At 45.6% G+C, this 27,774-nt stretch overlaps 1 protein-coding gene across 1 annotated transcript; it reads right to left on the bottom strand.

The window, feature by feature from the left end:
* LOC109890404 (heparan-sulfate 6-O-sulfotransferase 3-B) lies at positions 1-27,148 on the bottom strand. The gene is made up of 2 exons (XM_031824318.1): positions 26,031-27,148; positions 1-2,978 (listed from the first exon to the last, which is right to left on the bottom strand). Exons 1-2 carry the CDS (start codon positions 26,597-26,599, stop codon positions 2,207-2,209), a joined length of 1,341 nt encoding a protein of 446 aa, XP_031680178.1. The 5' UTR covers positions 26,600-27,148; the 3' UTR covers positions 1-2,206.
* Between the last annotated feature and the right edge of the window lie 626 nt (positions 27,149-27,774).

Here is a 27,774-nt window from a genome sequence, read left to right as displayed (position 1 = left end):
TTATTTTATACATTTTACATGTGATAAGGCCACATAGAGGGCCATATATAATTACAGACACCTGTGATAAACTGAAGTACCCAAAATGACCTGTAGATGTCATCTGATAAAATACAACAACAAAAAAGCTACCAAAATTCTGGTAGTTTACTGGTAAACTTTGAAAGTTTCCAGTATTATACAGTACTGTGCAAACGTTTTAGGCAGGTGTGAAAAATTCTGTAAAGTAAGAACGCTTTCAAAAATAGACATGTTAATAGATTATATTTATCAATTAACAAAAATGCAAAGTGAGTGAACAGAAGAAAAATCTACATCAAATCAATATTTGGTGTGACCACCCTTTGCCTTCAAAACAGCATCAATTCCTCTAGGTACATTTGCACACAGTTTGAAGGAGCTCAGCAGGTAGTTGGCCCAAACATCTTGGAGAACTAACCACAGTTCTTCTGTGGATTTAGGCAGCCTCAGGTGCTACTCTCTTCATGTAATCCCAGACAGACTCGATGATGTTGAGATCAGGGCTCTGTGGAGGCCATACCATCACTTCCATGACTCATTGTTCTTCTTTACGTTGAAGATAGTTCTTAATGACTTTCACAGTATGTTTGGGGTCGTTGTCATGCTGTAGAATACATTTCGGGCCAATCAGATGCCTCCCTGATGGTATTGCATGATAGATAAGTATCTGCATGTACTTCTCAGCATTGAGGAGACCATTAATTCTGACCCAATCCCCAACTCCATTTGCAGAAATGCAGCCCCAAACCTCCACCATGCTTCACTATTGCCTGCAGACACACATTTGTGAACCGCTCTCAGCACTTCGGTGAACAAACTGCCTTCTGCTACAGCCAAATATTTCACATTTTGACTCATCAGTCCAGAGCACCTGCTGCCATTTTTCTGTACCCCAGTTCCTGTGTTTTCGTGCTTAGTTGAGTCGCTTGGCCTTGTTTCCACGTCGGAGGTATGGCTTTTATTTTAATTTAAAAAATGTAGCCTCTTTTTCTCCCCAATTTCGTGGTATCCAATTGTTAGTAGCTACTATCTTATCTCATCAACTCCCGTATGGGCTCGACGAAGGTCGAAAGTCATGCGTCCTCCGATACACAACCCAACCAAGTCGCAGTGCTTCTTAACACAGCGCGCATCCAACCCGGAAGCCAGCCGCACCAATGTGTCGGAGGAAACACTGTGCACCTGGCGACCTTGGTTAGCGCGCACTGCGCCCGGCCCGCCACAGGAGTCGCTGGTGCGCGATGAGACAAGGACATCCCTGCCGGCCAAACCCTCCCTATCAAGGACGACGCTAGGCCAATTGTGCGTCGCCCCACGGACCTCCCGGTCGCGGCCGGTTGCGACAGAGCCTGGGCGCGAACCCAGAGTCTCTGGTGGCACCCGGGAGGCCTGGAGGTATGGCTTTTTGACAACAAGTCTTCCAGGAAGGGCACTTCTGAGCATACATCTAGGGACAGTAGATGGGTGTACCAGTGTCCCTCTGTTTTCAGCCAATTCTGATTGTGAAGGGAGGCATGATGTGTCTTTCATCTGCTGCAGTAAGTTTCCTTGGCCGACCACTGAATCTACGGTCCTCAACATTGTCCGTTTCTTTGTGCTTCTTCAAAAAACATCTGGAAACCCCTGTCTGCCTTGATATTTCTGCCTGGGAGAGACCTTGTTGATGCAGTATAACTACCTTGTGTCTTGTTGCTGGGCTCAGTCTTTCCATGGTGTATGACTTTTGACAGTAAACTGTCTTCAGCAACCTCACCGTGTTAGCTTACCTGCCTAAAACGTTTGCACAGTACTGCACCCTCCCTTTGCAACCCGAAGCGAACCACATTACTTTTCAAGAATCCTGAGGCGCTCATTTTATTTACGTACAGTCCCATGGAGATTCTGATAAAATCTTGTAGAATGTCCATTTGACACCGTAGAGTTGCTCAGCAACTTTGAAGAACAGACAAGCATTAGAAAATGAACACACACAATAAACTCTGCATGAGAGGAGAAACAAAAGTTTACCACATCATAATACATAGTAATAATAAATAATAAATAACATCCATCTGAAAGATTAAGACACCATTGGGCAGCCCAAGGCAGAGAGAGAGAGAGGGAGCAGGCAGAGAGAGAGAGAGAGAGAGAGAGAGAGAGAGAGAAACTGACAGGAAGTACTAGTCCTTACATGGGTGTTACGGCCTCACCATCTCACCACCTGGCTGCTGTAGTCCTCTGTGGTGGCTACACCTCCCACCTCCTCCCCTTCCACCCCCTCTATCTCCCTCTCCTCCTCCTCCCTCCTGGCTTTGGAGATAGAGGCTGTGTGCTGGTGTAGCCGCTGCCTCTCCTCCTGCCTCTCCTGCCTCCTCCTCAGCCTCTGCTCCTGGTGCTGTGTCTGGCGGCTGTACTGGTACCTCCGGAGGAACAGCTCCTTGGCGTACTCGTACAGCTCCACGTCCAGGGCGTTGAGCCCCTCGATGCGCCGCCGCAGAGCCCCCTCCCCCACCCCCACGCTGGCCGCCCGCGTGCTGTTGATCTGCGTGAAAGCCTGGATGAAGCGCAGGCCGAACGTCCGCTCAAACAGGTACTGCGTCTTGCGCTGGAACTCGGTCAGGCCGTAGAAGGCCATGTTGCGGAGGTTGTTCTTGGCACTGGCTAGTAGGACGCGGCCGCGCTCCCGTTCGGCGCCGGCGGTGAAGGTGGAGACGTTGTAGCAGCCCACCAGGCTGAGGTCGGCCAGCATGCGGACCTGCCGGTTGTTGGCCAGGTTGGAAGGGCAGTCCATGAAGTTGGTCAGCGTGACCCCGGTCCAGTCGTCGCCACTGTAGCAGGCGGGCAGTTCGTCCTGGGTGGGAGAGCGGCCGTCACACATGTGCAGGGCGGTCTTCCAGGTGGCACCACGCTGCACGTGCTTCCACTCGCTCAGGTAGCGGGAGACAGGGTCCCTTAGCATGGTGATGTAGTAGAAGTTCCTGCAGCAGCAAAGACAGAAAGAGACATTAGTTTCAATACTTGCTTCCTTTCCATGTCTCCTTATCTTTTTTTCCTCCGTGCTCTCCAATCTGTAATGACAGCACTGGGAAGTGGGAGAAGTGGGAGAGTTAGAGAGAGTGAGACTGGCACACGTCTTTCACTTTCCCTCCCTCTATCTAACACTCACTGATGAGCTAGAGGGTGGCAATGAGCTATAATTATTTGACCATGTGAGAGAGAAAAAAAGGTGGAAATGGGGCGATGAAAAGAATGAAGAAAATATAATATTTCTCACATTTAAAAATAGCCAGCACTAGAACTCTGATAACGCTCTCTCTAAACAGTGATCCTAATGAGCTGAGAGCACAGTGGGCTATCTCATTTTTAATACGGAATAAGAGATATTTCTCATCTTATTGCTAGGCCTCCCTAGCTCCTGAATATTCATGCCTTGGTACCTTCCTTTCACTACATAACAAATAGCTACATTTAAGAAGCCGTTTTCATTGCGCTCTACTGTACTTTTTCGGGAAGATTATCAATTTATCGAACATCCAATCCCTAGAGGATTTCTCATAAATAAAAAAAGGGAATATAGGCTAAAGATGAGCGTGTAGTCAGAGAGATCCCCTTCTATGTATATAGAATCACTTCTTCTAACACAGATCAACTCGCATTGCAGTATTTTCTACATGAGTTTTCTACATAGTCAAATAAAGTAAGGGAACCGTTTTGGGCACTGGGATAAAAATAGTAGCACCCCCCCTTGACAGGTAGTGACGGGAGTTTGAGAATTGAAAGCTGCAGCTACATGGAGTCAGACTGTGTCAAACATAGAGCGCTGCTTGTTTCCACTTAGAGATCCCTAACGGCGAGCTGCTAGAGGTTTATGAGGAGCGGGTAGGAAAAGAGTAGACTGTCAGAGGAGACGGAGCTTCACGAAGCATTCACTTGTACGTTCTGATGAAGAAGGAACAGACACTTTATAAGATAGATGCCATAGTCAACACTGAATTGCTAACATTTTGCCGGAAAGGAAACTTGAGTTGCTTAACATTTTGACTGATCAGAAACTAAATTGCTTGAACAGGATTTTCTCAACGGTGAGCAATGGCGTTGAGTAGTCAGAGTATGTCTGATGTCGTCTCTATTCTGATGAACAAATATTGATTTCTACCAAACCTCTTAGGGGTAATTGAGAAAAGTGAAATGTCAGTCTGCACCACTGAAGTGGTAATAATGGCTCTGTGACTGTCATTTAAAGAACCATCTGACTGTTGACCTTTTGGTGCAGGGGACACACACACACCACCCTCAAAGGTAATTAGGAGATTATTTGTCAGGTGGCAGACTACCATCGACCGAGATTTTAATGTGTCAGCAGAAATAGATCCTAAAAAAGTTTTCTCTCATGATACACACGTGCGAGCGTGCGCGCACACGCACACACAGAGACTCACACACATGCACACACACATGCACACACACGCTCCAAGCCGTAATGGATATCCGACCACGGCACAGGCTGTAAATGTATTAAACTGGCAGCTTTGATACACTGAGAGTGTGGGGAGAGATGGACACACACACCCAGAGCTGTACAGAGAGATGGACACACACACCCAGAGCTGTACAGCGAGATGGACACACTCCCACAGCTGTACAGAGAGGTGGACACACACTCCCAGAGCTGTACAGAGAGATGGACACACACTCCCAGAGCTGTACAGAGAGATGGACACACACTCCCAGAGCTGTACAGAGAGATGGACACATTCCCACAGCTGTACAGAGAGATGGACACACTCCCACAGCTGTACAGAGAGATGGACACACACTCCCAGAGCTGTACAGAGAGATGGACACACACTCCCAGAGCTGTACAGAGAGCTGGACACACACTCCCACAGCTGTACAGAGAGATGGACACACTCCCACAGCTGCTGCCTACACAGTGTTTCAGGGAAGAGGGCATTTTAGACCTCCAGTACCTACAGATGTAGGACCTTTATTTGATCACCCTTTTGTTGCTGAGCATTTTCCTTCACCGCAGGAATGATATGCATGAATTCACTGAAAACCCACAGCTCTATTAAGAGTATATTACTTTTCATGTTCTACATTTTGACCAGCTAATAGCCTAACCACTGTTCAAGTGACATTATTGACTAAATGTTCAAATCCTGTTGCTGCAGAATTATTTTGCTGTGACAATATTATTTATTTAACGAGGTAAGTCAATTAAGAACAAATTCTTATTTACAATGACGGCCTAGGAACAGTGGGTTAACTGCCTTGTTCAGGGACAGAGTTTTAACTTGTCAGCTCGGGGATTCAATCTAGGAACCTTTCGTTTACTGGCTCAGCGCTCTGACCATTAGGCTACCTGGTTAGAGGCCCAATTAAGATCCTACATCTGGGCCGCTAACCACAGGACAGGCCCATCAATACGTCTCCACACAATCCAGACATTCTAGCTCCATCCTCCTATTCTTCCATGGTGACCTATTGACATGAATGGGCGAATGTCAAAGCACTCCGATTACTCGTCTGTGTCTGTTTGTGTGTGTGCGTGCGTGCTTGTGTGCGTACGTGTGTGTGTGTGTGTGTTCGAGCGACAGAGTGGTTGGGAAGGTCAGGGCATCAATCAACAGTTAATAGAGTCCGTCATCAAACAATGGAGTGTTCAGCTTTATCTTACTGTGCAAAACAACAGTGCACACGCACATTGTTTCAACATGCACACGTTTGGCATGTAATTGACCTGGGACAACATCATATTCTGTAACAGGATGGATGTTGACTTACAGACTGGCTACACTCCATGCATTTACATATATACTGAACCAAAATATAAATGCAACATGTAAAGTGTTGGTTCCATGTTTCATGAGCTGAAATAAAAGATCTCAGACATTTTCCATATGCACAAAAAGCTTATTTCTCTCACATTTTGTGCACAAATTTGTTTACATCCCGGTTAGTAAGCATTTCTCCTTTGCCAAGATAATCCATCGACCTGACAGGTGTGGCATATCAATAAGCTGATTAAACAGCATGATCATTACACAGGTGTACCTTGTGCTGGGGACAATAAAAGGCCACTCTAAAATGTGCAGTTTTGTCACACAACACAATGCCACAAATGTCTCAAGTTTTGCAGGAGTGTGCAATTGGCATGCTGACTGCAGGAATGTCCACCAGAGCTGTTGTCAGAGAATTGAATGATAATTTCTCCACCATAAGCCACCTCCAATGTCATTTTAGAGAATTTGGCAGTACATCCAACCAGCTTCACAACCGCAGACCACGGGTAACCACGCCAGCCCAGGACCTCCACATCCGGCTTCTTCACCTGTGGGATCATCTGAGACCAGCCCCCCGGACAGCTGATAAAACAATGCCCTTCTGATAGGCTGGGCCTGGCTCCCCAGTGGGTGGTCATGTGAAATCCACAGATTAGGGCCTAATGAATTTATTTCAATTGACTGATTTCCTTATATGAACTGTAAATTGTTGCATGTTGCGTTTATATTTTTAGTTCATTATACTAGTTTCATTTCTACAGCACAGAAAGAACTCCAGTCACTTGAAGCTGACCAGAGCCTGAGGGCTTGTTTTACTGTGTTAGTGCCAGTCATCTATAAAATGGGATGAAATCTAAATAAAACAAGCTGTGAAACTGTACTCCAAACTATTTAACACCACATCGTATATACTCTGTGTGCTTATACATATATTACGATCCCTTATAAATGACACTCAAACAATGCTTAGGGTCCATCATATTTTTCAGCATTTCATAATTTATATAAATAATTTTTTGATCACAGAATATCTGGTGGGTTTATGTCAAATGGTTTGTATATTTGTGTATGTAAATGTATATAAAGTGTAATATCGGGATGCAAACTCAAAATGTAATCCATTTCAACTCTATAACTGACATGGTACATGTGTCTTCTATTTTCGAAGCACATAACCATGTGTGTATAATTTAGTTTCAAAGAAGATTTGTTTAAGACTACCAAGAAACACTCTGTGTGGGACCCTTGTTCAGCCCACTGCAGTAAAAGGTTAAATGCTGCAGGTACATGGACAGATCTAGCTTACCATCCTCAAACCGGTACTTTATCCCTGACCTTAGATGACCGTCTACACTACAACTCCCTCCCACTGTTTCAACAGCTGTAGCGGGTTGCTACTCCTCTAATGAATATGTGTGAATTCTACTGGGTTTCCATAATGGAATGAGACAGCTCGGATTCTATTAGCGTGGCTGGAGGACTGATCCTGTCTGATGACTTCATTGAGAAACAAACTACTATTCGCACAGAGCTCAATCAGACAGGTGCAGGTAAATACACTTGATTGATTGATTGATTGATTGAAATGAGCCCAGCTCTTCTCTGTGTTGCACTCAAAAAATCCCTGTGTAACTTCAATTCAAGTTGTGTTACAACAAGGAATATGAACATGTAGTGTAAGAACCCGAAATAACTTAATATTCATAACCACGAAGTCACTCATATTTATTGAGATAAAAGAGCAAACCAAGCAATATAGGGAAAGTAAGTAAATGAGCAACAACGTAATTCACTACTACATAATCATTTTCATTCAGAAGAACACCCCTCCTCATCTTCTGGCATGGTCAATGCAATGGTTGTGTCTAAAATGGCACCCTATTCCATGTAGTGCACTTATTTTGACAAAAGTAGTGAATTGTTATAGGAAATAGGGTGCCATTTCAGATGCATCTGACCCAGTGGCAGAGAGGCCTCTATCCACCCTAATAAGATGAGTGCCACTCAATCATTCATAACTGACCATTTCAACAGTGCATAGGAGCACTCTGGACAAGCAATCAATACTGCCCTGCCAGGACTCCCAGTGTCTGTCTGATGGATGGTTGAATAAAGATAATTGGTCAAATACTTTCTTTTTTTAACTAAATGGGTGAAGTTGGCTTATGGCATTTAACACGGCTGGAGTTGTATCCACTGGCCTTCAGTAAGCTATACAGTGTCTGCTGACCTTTTAGACATAGTTCTCTGGTTTAGAAATGTCTGAGGGGAACAGAGGGTGTTATGGGTACACGGACCCATGGTAGTCGGGAAGATACTTGGACACAAACTCTTATGATAAAAAATAATAAAACTCTAAGAAAACAGTATGCTGCTATATCAGACAAAGCACTCAATGACTAATTAAATGAATGGACGGGACACTTAAAACAGGAGCAATAGGATTTGAAACACCTTGTATTGCCATAGACCTAGAATTCTATTTCTATGTCTATGCCCCTCTTATGGCCTGATCTCCAAGTCTCCTTCATCTGCAGTGCAGACAGCCTCTCATTGATTTCCCGGAGTGTGTGGGGCGAACTTGACGCTATTGCTGTCTCCCCCTTGCCTCCCCTCACCTTCCCCTCGCTTGCTTAGGCTTTAAAGGAACTCACGCCGTAGAGGAAATGTGGAACATGGGATCAATATTAGCCAAGACAATTCTCATTCATTACTATTAAGGACACACACTGGCTTGATGAGGTGGAATTGAGTCACCTCCTGGAAAATGGCTCAAATCAAATACAATTTTATTTGTCACATGCTTCATAAACAACAGGTGTAGACTGACAGTGAAATACTTACTTACAGGCCCTTCCCAACAAAGGAGAGATCATTTTTTAACAATAAAAAAGAACAACAAGAGGAATAAATACACAATGTTGATGCACAGGGGAAAATTAGGTAGATATGTACATATAGGTAGGGGTAAAGTGACTAGGCAACAGGATTGATAGTAGCAGCAGTGTATGTAATGAGTCAAAAGAGGTGGTACAAAAAGGGACAATGTAGATAGTGCGGGTAGCTATTTGGGTAACTATTTAACGGTCTTATGGCTTGGGGTTAAAAGCTATTCAGGGTCCTGCTGGTTCCAGACTTCATGCACTGGTACTACTTGACGTGCGGTAGCAGAGAGAACAGTCTATGACTTGGGTGGCTGGAGTCTTTGACAATGTTTAGGGCCTTTCTCTGGCACCACCTGGTATAGAGGTCCTGGATGGCAGGGAGCTTGGCCCAGTATGCACTTCCCTCTGTAGTGCTTTGTGGTCTGATGCCAAGCAGTTGCCATACCAAGCGGTGATGCAGTTAGCCTGGAGCTAGCCTGGAGCTAGGCCCATCTCTGGGCTAGCCAAAGAAATCCATCAGATAATTCCCGGGCTTCAATACCTCTTTTGCCAATTAGCCTGGATCCTTTGCTGCCAACACGGAGAAACGCCGATCCATCTCGACTGGTCTACTGACGTAACCGTCCCAGGGGGTTCTGTCCCGAAGCAAGCACCAGTTAGCCTGGAGCTAGCCTCAAGCTAGGCCCATCTCCCGACTTAGCCGAAGAAATCCATCAGATAATTCCTGGGCTTCACTCACTGGATCCTATGATCACTCGGCTACACATGCCTCTCCCTAATGTCAATATGCCTTGTCTATTGCTGTTTTGGTTAGTAATTTTAGTCTATTTCACTGTAGAGCCTCCAGCCCTGCTCAATATGCCTTAGCTAGCCCTTATGTTCCACCCCCCACACATGCGGTGACCTCACCTGGCTTAAATGGTGCCTCTAGAAACAAAACCTCTCTCATCGTCACTCAATGCCTAGGTTTACCTCACTGTACTCACATCCTACCATACCCTTACATTATGCCTTGAATCTATTCTTCCGCACCCAGAAACCTGTTCCTTTTACTCTCTTTTCCGAACGTACTAGACGACCAGTTCTTTTAGCCTTAAGCGGTACTCTTATCCTGCTCCTCTGTTCCTAAGGTGATGTAGTGGTTAACACAGGCCCTGTAGCCCCCAGCATTACTCCCATTCCCCAGGCGCTCTCATTTGTTGACTTCTGTAACCGTAAAAGCATTGGTTTCATGCATGTTAACATTAGAAGCCTCCTCCCTAAGTTTGTTTAATTCACTGCTTTAGCACACTCCGCCAAAAAGGAAGGCAACCAAAAATCATGAAAATTCCATCCCTAACTATAACATTTTCCATCAAGATAGAACTGCCAAAGGGGGCGGAGCTGCAATCTACTGCAGAAATCTGTCAAACTATTCAGGTCTGTGCCCAAACAATTCGAGCTTCTACTTTTCCAGGAACACTTCCACCTTTCCAGGAACACTTCTCTCTCTCTCTCTCCACTTGTTATAGACCCCCCTCAACCCCCAGCTGTGCCCTGGACACCATATGTGAATTGATCGCCCCCCATCTATCTTCAGAGATCGTACTGTTAGGTGACACAAACTGGGACATGCTTATCACCCCGGACGTCCTACAATCTAAGCTAGATGCCCTCAATCTCACACAAATTATCAAGGAACCTACCAGGTACAACCCTAAATCCGTAACCATGGGAACCCTCTTAGATATCATCCTTACCAACTTGCCCTCTAAATACACCTCTGCTGTCTTCAAGCAGGCTCTCAGCGATCACTGCCTCATTACCTGCATGCGTCATGGGTCCGCGGTCAAACGACCACCCCTCATCACTGTCAAACACTCCCTAAAACACTTCAGCGAACAGGCCTTTCTAATCGACCTGGCTCAGGTATCCTGGAAGGATATTGACCTCATCCCGTCAGTAGAGGATGCCTGGTTGCTCGTCAAAAGTGCCTTCCTCTCCATCTTAAATAAGCATGACCCATTCAAGAATTGTAGAGCTAAGAACAGATATAGCCCTTGGTTCACCCCAGACTTGACAGCCCTTGACCAGCACAAAAACATCCTGTGGCGTTCTGCATTAGCATAAAATAGCCCCTGCGATATGCAACTTTTCAGGGAAGTCAGGAACTAATATACTCAGGACGGTTCTGACCTAGAATATGTGGACAGCTACAAATACCTAGGTGTCTGGTTAGACTGTAAACTCTCCTTCCAGACTCACATTAATCATCTCCAATCCAAAATTAAATCTAGAATCAGCTTCCTATTTCGCAACAAAGCCTCCTTCACTTATGCCGCCAAACATACCCTCATAAAACTGACTATCCTACCGAACCTTGACTTTGGCGTTATTAACAAAATAGCCCCCAATATTCTACTCAGCAAACTGGATGTAGTCTATCACAGTGCCATCCTTTTTATCACCAAAGCCCCATATACTACCTACCACTGCGACCTGTATGCTCTCATTGGCTGGCCTTCACTACATATCCATCGCCAAACCCACTGGCTCCAGGTCATCTATAAGTCTTTGCTAGGTAAAACCCTGCCTTATCTCAGCTCACTAGTCACCATAGCAACACCCACCCGTAGCACGCGCTCCAGCAGGTATACTGCACTGGTCATCCCCAAAGACAACACTTACTTTGGCCGTCTTTCCTTCCAGTTCTCTGCTGCCAATAACTGGAACGAATTGCAAAAATCTCTGAAGCTGGAGTATTATATCTCCCTCTCTAAATTTAAGCTGCTAGTGAGTCCTCAATGTAGGTCTCCATAGCCTAAAGAGAGTACAGTCGTCCCCGGGGCGGAGTGGTGCATGGGAAAAGATCATTCCCATAGTCAAATGGTTGGTGCGGCAGCAGCGAAGTGGCCCGGGCCTTACTGAACACCTCCTGGAGGTCCTGGTACTCCACGGGAATGGAGGAGAGGTCTGGGGCAACTTCCGAGGCCCCAGGAAGACGTCCCGGGGCAGGCTGCGCTGACTTCAGAGGGGCTGTACCCCAGAACCTGAGACCATCCTACCCACCTCATGCCTGGCGACAGCACCCAGCTGGGGAATAGAAAAGCAGGTTTGGGAGGCACAGCGTTCCCAGCCAAACCGGATGTTCGTTCCTGACCCAGTCCGCTCGACGGTCCTGGAGTGGGCCCACTCCTCCAGGCTTGCCTGCCACCTGGGCTCCCAGCGGACCCTGGCTTATTGTGCAACAATGCTTTTGGTGGCCTACCATGGTTCCTGACGTCTCCGCATTTGTCGCCGCGTGCATGGTCTGTGCACTGAATAAGACTCCTCGGCAAGCTCTAGCTGGTTTCCTCCAACCTCTGCCTGTCCCTCTCCGTCCCTGGTTCCACTTCTCCCTAGACTTTGACATGGGTCTCCCCGTGTCTGATGGCAACACCGCCATCCTGACCCTTGTGGATCGGTTTTCCAAAGCCGCATACTTCATTCCTCTCCCCAAGCTACCCTCTGCCAAGGAGACGGCCCAGCTCATGGTGCAGCATGTCAGCATGTCCGGATCCATAGACTGCACATTGACATGGTCTGCGACCTGGGTCCTCAATTCTCGTCCCGGATCTGGAAGGCATTCTGCACCTTCATTTTGGGTCGTCGGCCAGCCTGTCCTCCGGGTTCCACCCCCAGTCCAAAGGCCAGTCGATGTGAGCCAACCAAGACCTAGAGACTACTCTGCGCTGCCTGGTCTCCGCCAACCCCACCACCTGGAGCCAGCAGCTTGTGTGGGTCGAATACGCCCACAACACCTTTCCCTGCTCTGCCATGGGTCTATCACCTTTTGAGAGTTCCCTGGGGTATCAGCCCGCTCTTCCCTGAGCAGGAAGAAGAGGTCGTCATACCTTCTGCCCAGATGTTTGTCCGCCGCTATCGTCGTACCTGGAGGAGAACCCGGTCGGCCGTTCTCAAGACCACCTCCAGGTATCGACGACAAGCGGATTGCCACCAGACCCCGGCTCCTGTACCCTTCGCATACATCCCACCTTTCATGTGTCCAGAGTTAAACCAATGTCTCACAGCCCTTTGTCTCCTGTTTCCGCCACCTGGCACCCAGGTGGGGGGGGGGGGGTACTGTCACACCCTGATCTGTTTCACCTGTCTTTGTGCTTGTCTCTCCCTCCAGGTGTCACCCATCTTCCCCATTATCCCCTTTGTATTTATACCTGTGTTCTTTGTTTGTCTGTTGCCAGTTTATTTTGTTTGTGAAACCTACCCGCATTTGTTCCCCTGCTCCTGCCTGTTTCTTGCTCCTGTTTTCTAATTCTTCCCGGGTTTTCACCATTCTGTCTGCCCTGACCCTGAGACTGTCTGCCGTTCTGTACCTTACACCACCTTACTGGATTATTGACCCCTGCCTGTCCTGACCCTGAGACTGCCTGCTCTTCTGGACCCTTTACCATAAATTATTACCCTCTCTGGATTATTGACCCCTTCCTGCCTTTGACCTGTCGTTTGCCTGCCCCTGTATTATAAATAAACTTTTGTTTCTTCGAAACTGTCTGCATCTGGGTCATAACTGAAACGTGATAGATCAGTACAATAAAATAAGTACAAAATGGAAAGGAAACAGATTGTTTGTCATCTGTAGTCCCATGAAATCTGCCAAAACAAGCTCAATAACTCATGTACACACTCCTGCATGTACACACTCCTATTAAATATGTATTCACCTGTATTGTGGATAAGGCTACATGTTGATTTACCCAGTTTTTCAACAGAGATTTACCATTCAAATAAATTATTACCATTATGTAATTAGATTGGATTGGTAAACAAAAAAAATTCTAATTGATTCATTAATGTCTAATTGATTCATTAATGTATACATGACTGTCTCTGAAATATGTGATGTAAAAAGAAAGCGCTCAAAAGATGCCCAACAATTTAACAGAGCAGTAGCTGAGTTTATCTGTCTGGATGAGGTGCCATTCTGTGGCATTGGCACAGAATGGCACCTCATGCCTTATTTTTTGCTGTGGTGTCGTTTTGGAATTGTTTTGGTATTGAGTGTCGTGATGGTATTGAGTATTGTGATACGAAGTCTGGTATTGAAGTCAAAATGCTGGTATCGTGACAACACTAGTTGTATGGAGCTGGAGGTTTCGGACCGTTGACCGTCGCAGGAAGGTTACGGACTGTGGACCGTCGTTGGAGGTTCCAGACTGTGGGCCGTCGTTGGAGGTTCCGGACTGTGAAATGTCGCCGGAAGCTATGGACTGTGAATCGTCGCCGGAAGCTCTGGATTGTGAACCATCGCCTGAAGCTCTGGATTGGGGACCGTCGCCTGAAGCTCTGGACTGGGAAAGCGCACTAGAAGCCTGATGCGTGGGGCTGGCACAGGTGGCACCGGACTGGTGGCAGGCACCTCAGGGCGAGTGCGAGGAGCAGGCACAGGACGCACCGGACTGGGAAGGCGCACTGGAGGCCTAGTACGTAGAGCCGGCACAGGTGGTGCCAGACTGGTGACACGCACTTCGGGCGAGTGCGAGGAGCAGGCACAGGACGTACCGGACTGGGAAGGCGCACTTGAGGGAGAGTGTGAGGAGCAGACACAGGACGTACCAGACTGGGGACACACACTTCAGGGAGAGTGCGAGGAGCAGGCACAGGAATTACCAGACTGGGGACACGCACTTCAGGGAGAGTGCGAGGAGGAGACACATGACGTACCGGACTGGAGAGGTGCACTTGAGGCCAGAAGTGTGGAACCGGCACAGGTTGCACCAGGCTGCTAACCGGATCCTCTGGTCAGATATTGAGCAGAACACACTTGCACAACATCTCTCTCATCTCACTCTCTCCCAACTTTGTCATTGCCTCCCTGACAGTCTCTTGCTCTTCCCTCTGCTCAGCCGCAAGCTCCATGTGTCCCCCCCAAATAAAAACTTGGTGTTGTCCTTAGGCGTTATGTAGCCGCGAACCCTTTCGTCGTCACTGTCCTCCATAATCTCCTTCCATCTGTCGCCAAGGAAGGGTTTCGCATCTCCCCATCACTTCTTCCCATGTCACCGCCTGGTACGGCAACTGCTCCGCCCACAACCGTAAGGCTCTCCAGAGGGTAGTGAGGTCTGCACAACGCATCACCGGGGGCAAACTACCTGCCCTCCAGGACACCTACACCACCCGATGTCACAGGAAGGCCATAAAGATCATCAAGGACAACAACCACCCGAGCCACTGCCTGTTCACCCCGCTATCAATCCAGAAGGCGAGGTCAGTACAGGTGCATCAAAGTAGGGACCGAGAGACTGAAAAACAGCTTCTATCTCAAGGCCATCAGAGTGTTAAACAGCCACCACTAACATTGAGTGGCTGCTGCCAACATACTGACTCAACTCCAGCCACTTTAATAATGGAAAAATTGATGGAAAAAAAATTATTATCACTAGCCACTTTAAACAATGCTACTTAATATAATGTTTACATACCCTACATTACTCATCTCATATGTATATACTGTACTCTATACCATCTACTGCATCTTGCCATCTTTATGTAATACATGTATCAACAGCCACTTTAAACAATGCCACTTTTATATGTTTACATACCCTACATTACTCATCTCTTGCCTACGCCGTTCTGTACCATCACTCATTCATATATTTTTATGTACATATTCTTTATCCCTTTACACTTGTGTGTATAACGTAACTGTTGTGAAATTGTTAGGTTAGATTACTCGTTGGTTATTACTGCATTGTCGGAACTAGAAGCACAAGCATTTCACTACACTTGCATTAACATCTGCTAACCATGTGTATGTGACAAATAAAATTTGATTTGATTTGATCCCCAATTAGAGACACAATAGCCAGCTGCCTCTAATTGGGAACCATACTAAACACCAACATAGAAAAACTAAACTAGAACCCCACATAGAAAATAATAACTAGAATACCCCCCAGTCACGCCCTGACCTACTATACCATAGAAAAACAAAGGCTCTCTATGGTCAGGGCGTGACACTAGTTCAGTGTTGCTTGCCTCAAAGCGAACATAGAAGACATTTAGCTCATCTGGTATGCTCACGTCACTGGGCAGTTGGTTTACCTTTTTAATCAGTGATAGTTAAACTCAACCTGCCACATCCAACGAGCGTCAGAGCCGGCATAGTAGGATTCGATCTTAGTCCTGTATTGACGCTTCGCTTATTTGATGGCTTGTCGGAGATAGTATCCGAATTGCTTATAAGCTTCCAGATTAGAGTCCTGCTCCTTGAAAGTGGCAGCTCTAGCCTTTAACTCAGTGTGGATGTTGCTTGTAATCCATGGGTTCTGGTTGGGATATGTACGCACGGTCACTGTGGGGACAATCTTGTTGATACACTTATCTATGAAGCCAGTGACCAATGTGATAAACTCCTCAATGTTATTAGATGAACATATTCCAGTCTGTGCTAGCGGAACAGTCCTATAGCTTAGCATCCGCTTCATCGAACCACTTCCGTATTGAGCGCATCACTGGTACTTCATGTTGAATTTTTGCTTGTAAGCAGGAATCAGGAGGATAGAGTTTTGGTCCGACTTGCCAAAGGGAGGGTGGGGGAGAGCCTTGTATGAGTTTAGGTGTGTGGAGTAAAGGTGACATTGAGTTTTGTTGCATTTAGTTGTACAGGTGATATGCTGGTAAAAATGCAGTAAAACTCATTTCCGTTTCCCTGCATTAAAATCACCAGCCATGAGAAGCATTGCAGTATGTACTGTCTGTACATGTTCCTGTTTGCTTATGGCCCTATACAGCTCATTGAGTGCAGTCTTAGTGCCAGCATCGGATTGTGTTGGAAAATAGATATAGAAAAATATAGATGAAAACTCTTGGTAAATAGTATAGTCTGCAGATTATCATGAGGTATTCTAACTCAGGCAAACAAAAACTTGAGACTTCCTTAACATTAAGCATTAACATTAAGCACCAGCTGTTGTTACCTAAGAGACATTTTGTCCTACCTGAGGCTGCCGACCGGTCTTGACGATGCATGGAAAAACCAGCGAGATGTACAGTGCATTCGGAATGTATTCAGACCCCTTGACTTTTTCCACATTTTGTTACGTTACAGCCTTATTCAAAAATGTATTAAATAGTCCCCCCCCCCCCCATTAATGTACACACAATACCCCATAATGACAAAGCAAAAACAAGTTCTTAGACATTTTTGCAAATGTATAAAAAAACGGAAATATGACATTTAAATATGTATTAGGAAAGGAAAGGGAAAGGGGGATACCTAGCCAGTTGTACAACTGAATGTATTCAACTGAATGTGTCTTCCGCATTTAAGCCCTGTGAATCAGAGAGGTGTGGACCCTTTACTCAGTACTTTGTTGAAGCACCTTTGGCAGTGATTACAGCCTTGAGTCTTCTTGGGTATGACGCTACATGCTTGGCACACCTGTATCTGGGGAGATTCTTCCATTCTTCTCTGCAGATCCTCTCAAGTTCTGTCAGGTTGGATGGGGAGCGTTGCTGCACAGCTATTTTCAGGTCTCTCCAGAGATGTTCGATTGGGTTCAAGTCCGGGCTCTGGCTGGGCCACTCAAGGACATTCAGAGACTTGTCCCAACTAGTCTCCCAGTCCCTGCCACTGAAAACAATCCCCACAGCATGATGCTGCCACCACCATGCTTCACCGAAGGGATGGTACCAGGTTTCCTCCAGATGTGACACTTGGCACTCAGGCCAAAGAGTTCAATCTTGGTGTCATCAGTCCAGAGAATCTTGTTTATCGTGGTCTGAGAGTCCTTTAGATGCCTTTTGTCAAACTCCAAGCGGGCTGTTCTGTGCCTTTTCCTGAGGAATGGCTTCCGCTTGGCCACTCAACCATAAAGGCCTGTAATATTTTATGGAGAAACATAGAATATTACAGTTCTTCAGTTTGTTCTCTAGTGATTGTATGTTCGCCAACAGAACAGAGGGTAGAGGCGGTTTATTTGCTCATCAGCATAACCTTGTCAGGATGGTGGCTCTTCTGCCTTTCCTGGGCTGACGCTTCCTCTTTTTGAGTCCCGGGGATTAGCGCCTGGTCTGGAGTAAGCAGCAAGTCCAGAGCTGTCGAATCATTGAAGTATAAATTGTCATCCAAATCAAGGTTAGTGGTCGCTGTTCTGTCCGGAAGCTGTTTTCGTTCATAGTAAATTATGGCGAACACGTTATGTACAAAGAAGTTACGATCAGCGTAACAATACACTCAAAAAGCAGAATTGGTCCGGGGCCCGTAAAATGGCTGTTATACACTTCAGCACCATCTCTTACTCTTCTGCTGTGTTGACTGTTTTAAGTCTGTGCACGAAGTCCCCCCCCCCCCATAGGAAGTTTGGCCAAACTGAGTCTACTGTCTGTGATTCCAATCCAATGAGGTGAATAAGTCCATCAGACATTTCAATAAATCACGGTTGTCTGACCTGGTACTTGTGTACTAGCGTTCCTACCCTACCCTTGCTTCCGCCATATTGTGTGATACTGATAGATAAGAGGTTTGAAAGTTGTGGATGTTTCTACTTCACACTGAGGCTAGGGTGTTGATGATTCTTGGGGAGTGTACCACACAACCAGTGCAAATCCAATTCAAAGGTGTCACTAACACCACACTGAAGCAACATTCACCCACATAGGCTACACGAGGCGTACCATTTTCTATCATACTCTTTCATCTTCACAATAACCCAATCGGTTGTCCTATTCCCAAACTTAACACCCTCAAACACTCTCCGACACCCCTTTCTGGTGTGTGAATTAGCTTCCCTGCAGGAGACAGAGGGTGTGAGTTTGTGACCTCCTGCTCCCCGGCCACCCTGCAGGAGGTGGAATTTCCTGCTGGGAATGGAGGTTGTGTCCTTGAACCGTGCAGTGTTGTGTTTGTATCAAGCACGTTGGGATTGGTAGAGGCAGCAGGCCAACGGTGCTAGACAAGAAATAGAAAGATAGTGAGAGATGCAATTTAAAAATAAAAAAATGATTTAACTAGGCAAATCAGTTAAGAAAATAATGCTTATTTACAATGACAGCCTTCCCCAGCCAACTGTGCACCTCCCTAAGGGACAGCATCAGCCAAACAAGTGGTGTTAAGTAATCACAGCATCTCTAAAGGAAAGATATCTAGTCATGGCTAGATATGATGCAGCCTGGTTTTGAACCAGGGACTGCTGTGATGTCACTAGCACTGAGATGCAATGTCTTAGACCACTGCGCCACTCGGGAGCCAAAAATAAAGACATATCAGAGCTAACCACTAACTAAATGATCACTAACTGGCAATTAAACATTCACCATAAACCATTAACCAACCAACCACTGGTATGTTACTATACTTAGTGGCAGATTCATTCAATACTTACTGTAGGGGCCTGAAAGATTGTCAAAACAGGGAACTGAACATAACAAATCACGCCTAAACATTTCTTTCCCGAATATTAGAATGTCAGTATGGGAGTTATATTAGTGTGGGAAACGATCAGATGGGAGTTGGATCATCAGTGTGTCCATTGAGCCAGAGCCACGTGGAGCTGTGTGACTACTGCCAACAGCCAGACTGTGGGAGATATCCTACCCAGTCTGGTCTAGAGATCTACTTAATGAATCCTCACTGAGAGAGAGAGAGAGAGAGAGAGAGAGAGAGAGACACAACGACAAAACAAAGAGCTGGAGCTCTGCATTATAAACCCTCGCTGCACCACATGGTCTCAGAAAAATACAAACAGAGGGTGAGAGGGAGAAGTGACAAAAAAGAGGCAGGGAATGATATGGTAAGATAAAAAGAGCATAGATACTACATATACAAAGCCCCTTCTTAGAGACTGCAGGGAGGACAACTCCACAGGAGTTGAAAGACCTGCGAGAGCTGTCTGTAGAGTAAGCTCAGATCCTAGAAATAGATTTAAACTAATTCCAGTTCTATGGGTCAGACTGACCTCTTGTCCATTCACACTCTCAGCACTGTCTCCGGCCCGTACAGCCAAGTGTGGGAGTGGCCAGACCCATTCACTCTAGTGTGTGATTGATTTTGTTAAATGACTGATTGCTGCTCAAGCCAGTTCCAGGATATTAAGGTGTTGTTGGGGTAATTAACTTGTAATGACTAGCGCTCAGAGATCATCATGGTCAGGTAAAAAAAAAATGGAACTAGCCCCAATTATGACAACTGAGCTCACTAAGTCCTCACTGAGAACGTTTGATACAGAGCATCAAGTAATGTCAGAGCTCACACTGGGCAGAATGGGACTGTTACTGTATGTCTCTCAGTGGGTGAGTCCCAAATGTCATCCTATTCCCTAAAGGTCACTAGTTTTAACCAGGGCACTATGGGCCCTGGTCAAAAGTGGTGCACTATATAATGATTAGAGATACATTTGGGACAGAACCACTGTTTCTCTTCCTGGATGTATATGACTGTCACCATGTATTAGGGACCAATCAGATCACTTCTGCACTCTCTCCTGTTCGACGGCGTCTGTTCGACGGCGTGTATAGTCTCTCTCCGCAGATGAAGAGTGAATGCTGATGCAACACTCATTTAAAGCAGGGAAAGATGCTACGCGCTAGCCAAGCATGAACAGCTGTGTGTGAAATGTTTTTTTCCTTTAGAGATGCTGTGATGACTTAACACCACTTGTTTGGCTGATGCTGTTGGATTAAATAGAGTCGTGCATATTAATTGAGCAATTAGTTGATGTGACTGAACAGATCACTTCCTCTACTGGAGTTCTCTGCCAGTTGTTACATGAGGTGATAATAGAATACCTTCCTACAGTGCTCGCACGTGCACACACACACAGGCACATACCCACACATGCCCACGTGCCAACACACACACACACACACACACACACACACAGTACAACGTGCAGTCCATTACAAGACCACGGGAGAATAGGCAGAGAAGGAATGTTACTCGATACGGCACAGATCCATTTCAGATTGAGTAGACAAAAAGAGAGAGCGAGAGAGGGGGGGGGGGGCTAACTGTGGTTCTCTGATGGTCTCATATCTGGGATGCTATTTCGGGAGCTACAGGAAAGCCCTAGGGATACTGGTGTAGAGACAGTGGAATAAAATGAGAGATTTACTGGGTAGATCTTGGGTTGAGAGAGAGAGAGAGAGAGAGAGAGAGAGAGAGAGGGGGGGGGGGGGGGTGAGAGAAGGAGGGCGAGGGTGAGAGGGCGGGGGAGAGGGACGGTGGGTGGGGGGGGGGGGGGACACCAAAGAATAATGGACTCTCCAGTGAATTACTTGGACCACAATGTATTTCAGCCTTCACTTTCCCCCCAGCACAAAGCAGCGCATATTTCACAATTGACAGAAACCTGCTTTTGTTGCAAAGATTTGAACATTTCCTAAAGATAAACTATACAAGTCAGGAGCACAGCAGCCTGTCATCATTGTAGTTAGCATGTCACCTTTCTCTTTAACACAGTTATCAGAAAGACCATGTACTGCTTATGGAACTACATACAGTAATACATGGAACCACAGCATAGGCCTACAGACACAGATGGCCAAACAGGTAATGATGCAATCACATGTCACTCATGAGCATGTCCTGATTGTTTCTCAGAAAATAACTTGGCATGGCGACATGAAAACAGTCAAGTTATGTCTCTATTTCAAATGACCTTATATTAGAGAAATTCAGAGTCAGACAAAAGTATTTTGAAATTCTTTGACACAGCCAATGGCATGCTACTACTCTAATACTCAAATCTGGAGTGTTAGTATTTACAGTAGCTTTGAGGTATTAGTCATGAATTGATCTTGACATGTTAATCTTAGCAGTTGTTTTCTTCTAAATAAGTCACTTCAAATCCTCTGGGTTGTCTTGGGTGAGCTACACGCAGCATTCGCCTCACACACACACACAGACACACAGACACACACACACACACATACACGTACACACACAGAGACACACAAACACACACACACACACACACACACACACACACACACACACACACACACACACACACACACACACATACACGTACACACACAGACACACAAACACACACACAAACACACACACACACACACACACACACATACACGTACACACACACAGACACACAAACACACACACAAACACACACACATACACACACACAGACACACAGACACACACACACAGAGACACACACACACACACAGACACACACACACACACACACACACACACATACACACAGACACACACACACACACACACACATACACACAGACACACACACACACACAGCTGTTACTGTAATACCACTCACACAGATTCTCTGTCGTGAATCCTGTGCACTCAAAACACTTCTCGATAAGACAGAAAAAGAGAGGGGAAAGACACAAGTAGAAACAGGCTTGTATCCGGGGCTTTAGTGACGTGCTATATGCACGTGAAGAGCGACAGGTTTGTGTATAAATCGGGATCTGCTCCTTAATCTGCCTCCAGATGATAAAACAATGTAATCTCTAATCTCCTGTAAAGGAGTGTGGAGATTACTACTATCCTCTGAATGCCTCGGCAGAATACACGATATTACGTTACAATGGAACATGTTACGTTCTGATTAGGGACTGATACATTTTTGGAATATGATCCAAACCAACGACACATTCGTTTTTTTGAGAGACTTCCCAGGCAATTGCTGGGAGAAGGTGTTGCTGACACAAGACTTTATTAAGGCATATGATCAATTGACCAACTTCTATGGGAAATAATAACTGAATGGACCTTTGGTCTAGTTCAGGGTTTCCCAAACTCGGTCCTGGGGCCCCCCCTGGGTGCAGGTTTTGGTTTTTGCTCCAGCACTACACAGCTGATTCAAATAACCAACTCTTCATCAAGCTTTGACTATTTGAATCAGCTGTGTCGTGCTAGAGCAAAACCCCAAACGTACACCCCTGGGAGGCCCCAGGACTGAGTTTGGGAAGCCCTGGTCCAGTTAATTCCAGGTCTATAGAAACTACACCGAGGGAACACACTAATGACAGAATTACCTTATACCAATTTGGCTAATTAAGGTCGGAAATCATACCTCTCTCTCTCTCCTGCCTTCTGTGAAGAAGAAAAGGGTAAATGAGTGTCAGAACCGGGATGCTGTGTCTAATGATGTGTGAAGAGCATGCTCCGAGCTCTGTGTGCATGTGTGTGTGCGTGCTTGTGTGCGTGCGTGCGTGTGGTTGATCTACACAGTGTCTGGAACACACACACACCTCGGAGTGTGAGACATCTGCTGTACATGAATACACCTGGGCTACACCTCCACTGATAATCACCTTCTGATAATATATTATCCGTTTTATTTCATTTTATTGACATGTTCTTATTCATTTTGGTCCTATCTGATGTGACTTCCTTGTTATATGTGTGTGTGAAATGGGTTGTGACAGTCATGTGAAATTCACTGTAAATACAGTTAGAAATTCGATCTACCCTCTGAACTGACTGTGAGAGGAGCTTACATAAAACAGCCTTCTCTTCAGATGGGAATCTTGAGCTGAGGGATTTTACGGATGAGAAATTGACTTAAGTGCAGGACAAGATTAATGTCAGAAATTTGCCACCAGATGGGTTTTTTCTCATTTTCTCATGGTGTGCTTTGGGTCCCAGTGCCAGTGAAACATGGAGGAGGAAGACAACGCTGAATCATCAGTGTACTGGATTTTGTGCACAAAACCCATATTATTAGACTACTAGACTGCTGTGGGTCCTGGGTAGGATGTTTTATCTCTCCTCCTATAAAACAAAGCAAAATGTTAATAATATATTTGTCTATTCTAGTAGTGGTGTCTCTTTGTGGAAGAAACACATTAGCCAATGTTCACAGGCTCTGAGTAAAAGCCGTGTCCGTCAACCTCAGGGTTTGACTTTCATTTTCAATGAATTGAAGAAGAAAAAAACTGTCAAAGATAATGGTCAGTTTTCCAGTTCATAGCCGGTGATTCAATGCCATTCGAATTTGATGGTTCTGAGATGGAATTGACCCCAGAACAGGTAATTATGTTATCTTCTACTTGGGTGAGACAGTGAGGTTTGCCTCCTCTCTCTCTCTCTCTCTCTCTCTCTCTCTCTCTCTCTCTCTATCTCTCTCTCTCTCTCTCTCTCTCTCTCTCTCTCTCTCTCTCTCTCTCTCTCTCTCTCTCTCTCTCTTTCCTACCATTGCAGCTGACCGTGCAAGAGCAGAAGTGACAAATGAGGCAGGTTCTAAGGTTGGAGCAGTGTGTTGCTGTTGTGAGGAGCACGCCATGCTGGACTCTGTGGCACGGTGCTCTTACTAGTAATTGGCAGTAACCTCACATGACTCACTGATGGGGTTGGTCAAGTGAAGGTAAATTATGTGGAAAGTAGGACAGAAGTCAAGGAGGGAGGGAGGGAGGGAGGGAGGGAGGGAGGGAGGGAGGGAGGGAGGGAGGGAGGGAGGGAGGGAGGGAGGGAGGGAGGGAGGGAGGGAGGGAGGGAGGGAGGGAGGGAGGGAGGGAGGGAGGGAGGGAGGGAGGGAGGGAGGGAGGGAGGGAGGGAGGGAGGGAGGGAGGGAGGGATTTTAGCATTAGTGCAGAGCCTAATCCTGATCATGTTGGTTAGGAACAGGAGATACATCCACATTCACCCACGGTGGGCATTCCAATGAAAGTAGTCTGATGTGACAGGATCTGCTGGATTGGATGTGACCTTTCATGCGTTAGCCTGACTGAAGCGTCCCATGCTCTGGAGTTGCATGGGGACTGCCTGGAAATGCCAACGCTGTCAGAGCTCTGGCACCAGCCCTGACACAGCCTCGACCAGGGGAGACCAGATGATGGGGTGTCTGTGAGTTGACCCGAGGGCAACAATAGACAGATGGCAGCTTTGGCTCCACTAAAGACCAACATGTCCACATAGATGCTCCATACTAGCCTATAGGCACGGAGACTCTCAGAGTGACAACCTCTCAATTTCCAATGTCAAGGCCCAGTGCAGTTAAAAACATGTTTTTCATGTGTTTTATATATTTCCCCACTATGAGTTTGAAATAATACTGTAAAATTGTGAAAATGATGATAGTGCCCTTTATAGTAAGAGCTGTTTGAAAAGGCCGCCTGAAATTTCAGTCTGTTTTGGTGGGATGGAATTTTGGCTTGCCTGGCTTGCCTAGACCAATAAGAAAGAAAGTTCCAAACCTCTCTGCCAATAACAGCTTGTTTTCAGTTTCCCCCTCCCCACTCAGATGACACCCAGACAGTCTTAGCAAATATCTTTGTTGAGAAATTGCTCTTTGCTGACAAGCTATTTTTGTTTATATTTTACCATTTATATTTTTTCTTAAATGAAGGTAATTAATTGCTACCCAGAAATGAGTTGATATTGAGATTAAAATGACTGCATTGGAACTTTAACAAACCAGTGCCATGGTTCTGGTCTGACCGTTTGATCCGTTTCATTTCCATGCTTATTCTTCCTCTACAAGCAGATCGTATTTCTGGAATACTTACCTGCATTGTACCAGATTTACTGTTTCAGGTTTTACTATCTCAGTCTATATGGTCTTTTATAACACCCTCATAATCATTGATTATCTTTGAACTCTTGATACCAATAAAAACCATGAGGATGATCTACAGTACTCTACTTGTATTATCCCCATGGTTACAGTACATCCTAAATCTACAGTAAGAAGTATGGGATCAGGACCAACAAGAGGACAAATGCACCAACAAAAATACAAGAAGATTAAATGATTGTAATGTCATGCAGAACCCAAAAAGTAAAAAAGGAACAAGTTTTTTCCCCCAATGTTTTAACTTGAAGTGTTTCAGCCTTTCTACCCCAGAATGGAATAACCCTGACATAGATGCAGTTTATACGGTGTTTATAATGTGTTTATAGCCATGTATAAAGGCGTCATGTACAGTAAGTGGCCCTCTGTGAGGATAACTATTGCCTGTTAAAGCCTTCAGAAAAGAGCAAATTCATTTTCAACGGGAACATGAGTGCAAGGGGGGGAATTTTTCACATCTTTAGTCAAGCTCCTTGCCTTCTATGTTTTTTATCAAGCTTTTAGCTCTATTCAAAAGAGAGGCTAATCATAGTCTTTTAATACAAACCATAACGATTTTAATCAGTGTTCATGCTGAATTGGAACAAAAGCCTGCCCACTGCAGCCCCTGAGAATCAGGGTTTTCCACCCGTTGCATGCTATTGTTCCTGTTATAGAAATGTAGTATAAGCTACATTATTCTTTCACACCTATCTGATCACTGAATTTAATTCTGTCAATGTACACTTGCACCTCACACTGTTTCTCCTGGCCGCAAACAGTTTAGGGTCTACTGATTAGGTACAGGAGCAAGAATCAAATTGAGACCCCCTTACCGTCCGTTCCTCTGAGCATCCTTCTTGCTTTTCTTGTTCATCACTGCAGGCACGCAGTTAGTGAGCTCGGTCCAGTCCGCATGGAGACCACAACTCCAGCCAGTAGAGAACCTGGAGAAAAGCCAGGACTCCGCTTTGCCCGGGCGGTGACAGGTACATTTCTTCTGTCCGGGCATACAATCACAGGGCTGTTCGAGGTGAATGTTTCGGACAAGGTGTCGTCCGAAAGTAGTCCCACCGGTTTTCTGGATGTGGAGGAACACTATAACGTCATCTCCTTTGATGTTGAAATCCACGTGTCGCTCAAGGTCTCGGTCAGTAAAATTGAATTTAGACTGCATTTTTGAGGAACCCTCCTCGTCCAGCCCATCTTGGTACGCGTAAATGTCGTCCCCCGAGTGATATTGGCGGAACATTCCACTCAACTTGTCCCCAGTTAGAAAGCGACAAGAGTTACTGCCGGCGGAACAAATGTACTGATAGCCTATCATCAAGAAGACCACGGCCAGTATCGGAATCAAAATGAGTTTGTTGGATTTATCCTCCATTGTGCGTGGTGAAATAGTCATGCCATTGATATAAGCGGTAACATAAAGTCTCCAGCCAAACCAAATGCTCTAACTCCTCGTGCACCCTGCTTCATCGCAGCCTAGATGGTTACAGTTGTCAAACTTGATGTCTCTTTTGGAGCGATGTACATCTCTCTAGACAGGCAGCCTATTTATTTCCAGCAGCAAAATGTAATAATAAACTGTTCCCAACGCTGTGCCAATGTATCGTCTTCTATTGTCAGAAGCAAGGGAGACATTTGTGAAATTGGAAAAGGAGACGTAGCCTATCCGGGGTAGTCTATCTCACGAGCGCGCAGCTGATTCAGCATCTTCTTCTTCGACAACGGCTCTGTCCGGAGGCGGCGACTGCAAGCTCGCATAAATGTATCACGCTGTCTTTAGTAGCATAACCACCAGGCGCACACGCACTACCCATGCATCTCTCTATAGCCTAACCAGTCCACTGTTCATTTGAAACCTTTGCGTCACCGCGACAATGTTTTTAAATAATAATTGTGTGTCGCTTAAGGCCGGCTCTTCAAGTCAGCATCTCACAACAATTGTTCTTCTGTGCGCAGGGCAATAAATTGAAAACGGAGGATAGAGAACCCTCTGCATATGAACCAATGATTTATTATCACTTGCTGCAAAATCAACCAATCCATGAACATAGCCTACGTGAAATACCCATTGGCCACCATACCAATGTTCGCAGTAAAACATTACTTTTTAAGCCAATCCAAACAGGGGATACTTGATTATGCCTACAGACCTACACCGGCCATCCCCATTAATGGAAATCAAATTCCTTCGCGGGCAGCTTGCAAAGGAGTTTCTGATGTCAAACTTCTGGTTCATCAAATTTCCAATAGTAACTGCATTACTTTTATACAAATGTCGTATGTCTTCTTGGTTTTAAAGTGAGCCCTGTGCTGACCTGAACGGTCTATACTAGGCTATATCGTTTCAGAACCTTGGACAGGTCCAATAGCGACAGATAGTACCTAGATTATAGGAAAGCAAAGCACCTTTGTAACCAGTACATTAGTGTGTGTATGTGTGTCAAATCAAATGTTATTGGTCACAAACACATATTTAGCAGATGTTATTGCGGGTGTAGCAAATTGCTTGTGTTCCTAGATCCAACAGTGCAGTAATATCTAACAATTCACAACAATATACACAAATCTAAA

This window comes from Oncorhynchus kisutch, linkage group LG5 (assembly GCF_002021735.2).
Source record: "Oncorhynchus kisutch isolate 150728-3 linkage group LG5, Okis_V2, whole genome shotgun sequence".
NCBI lineage: Eukaryota > Metazoa > Chordata > Actinopteri > Salmoniformes > Salmonidae > Oncorhynchus > Oncorhynchus kisutch.
The sequence above is the reverse complement of the archived record's forward strand: the minus strand, read 5'-3'. Positions and strand labels throughout refer to the sequence as shown.

Excerpts from the sequence above, each read along its gene's own strand:
- LOC109890404 (XM_031824318.1), bottom strand. The coding sequence starts at position 26,599 with ATGACTATTTCACCACGCACAATGGAGGATAAATCCAACAAACTCATT. Across the intron at positions 2,979-26,030 it reads GATGCTCAGAGGAACGGACG|GAACTTCTACTACATCACCA; the intron begins GTAAGGGGGTCT and ends TTGCTGCTGCAG.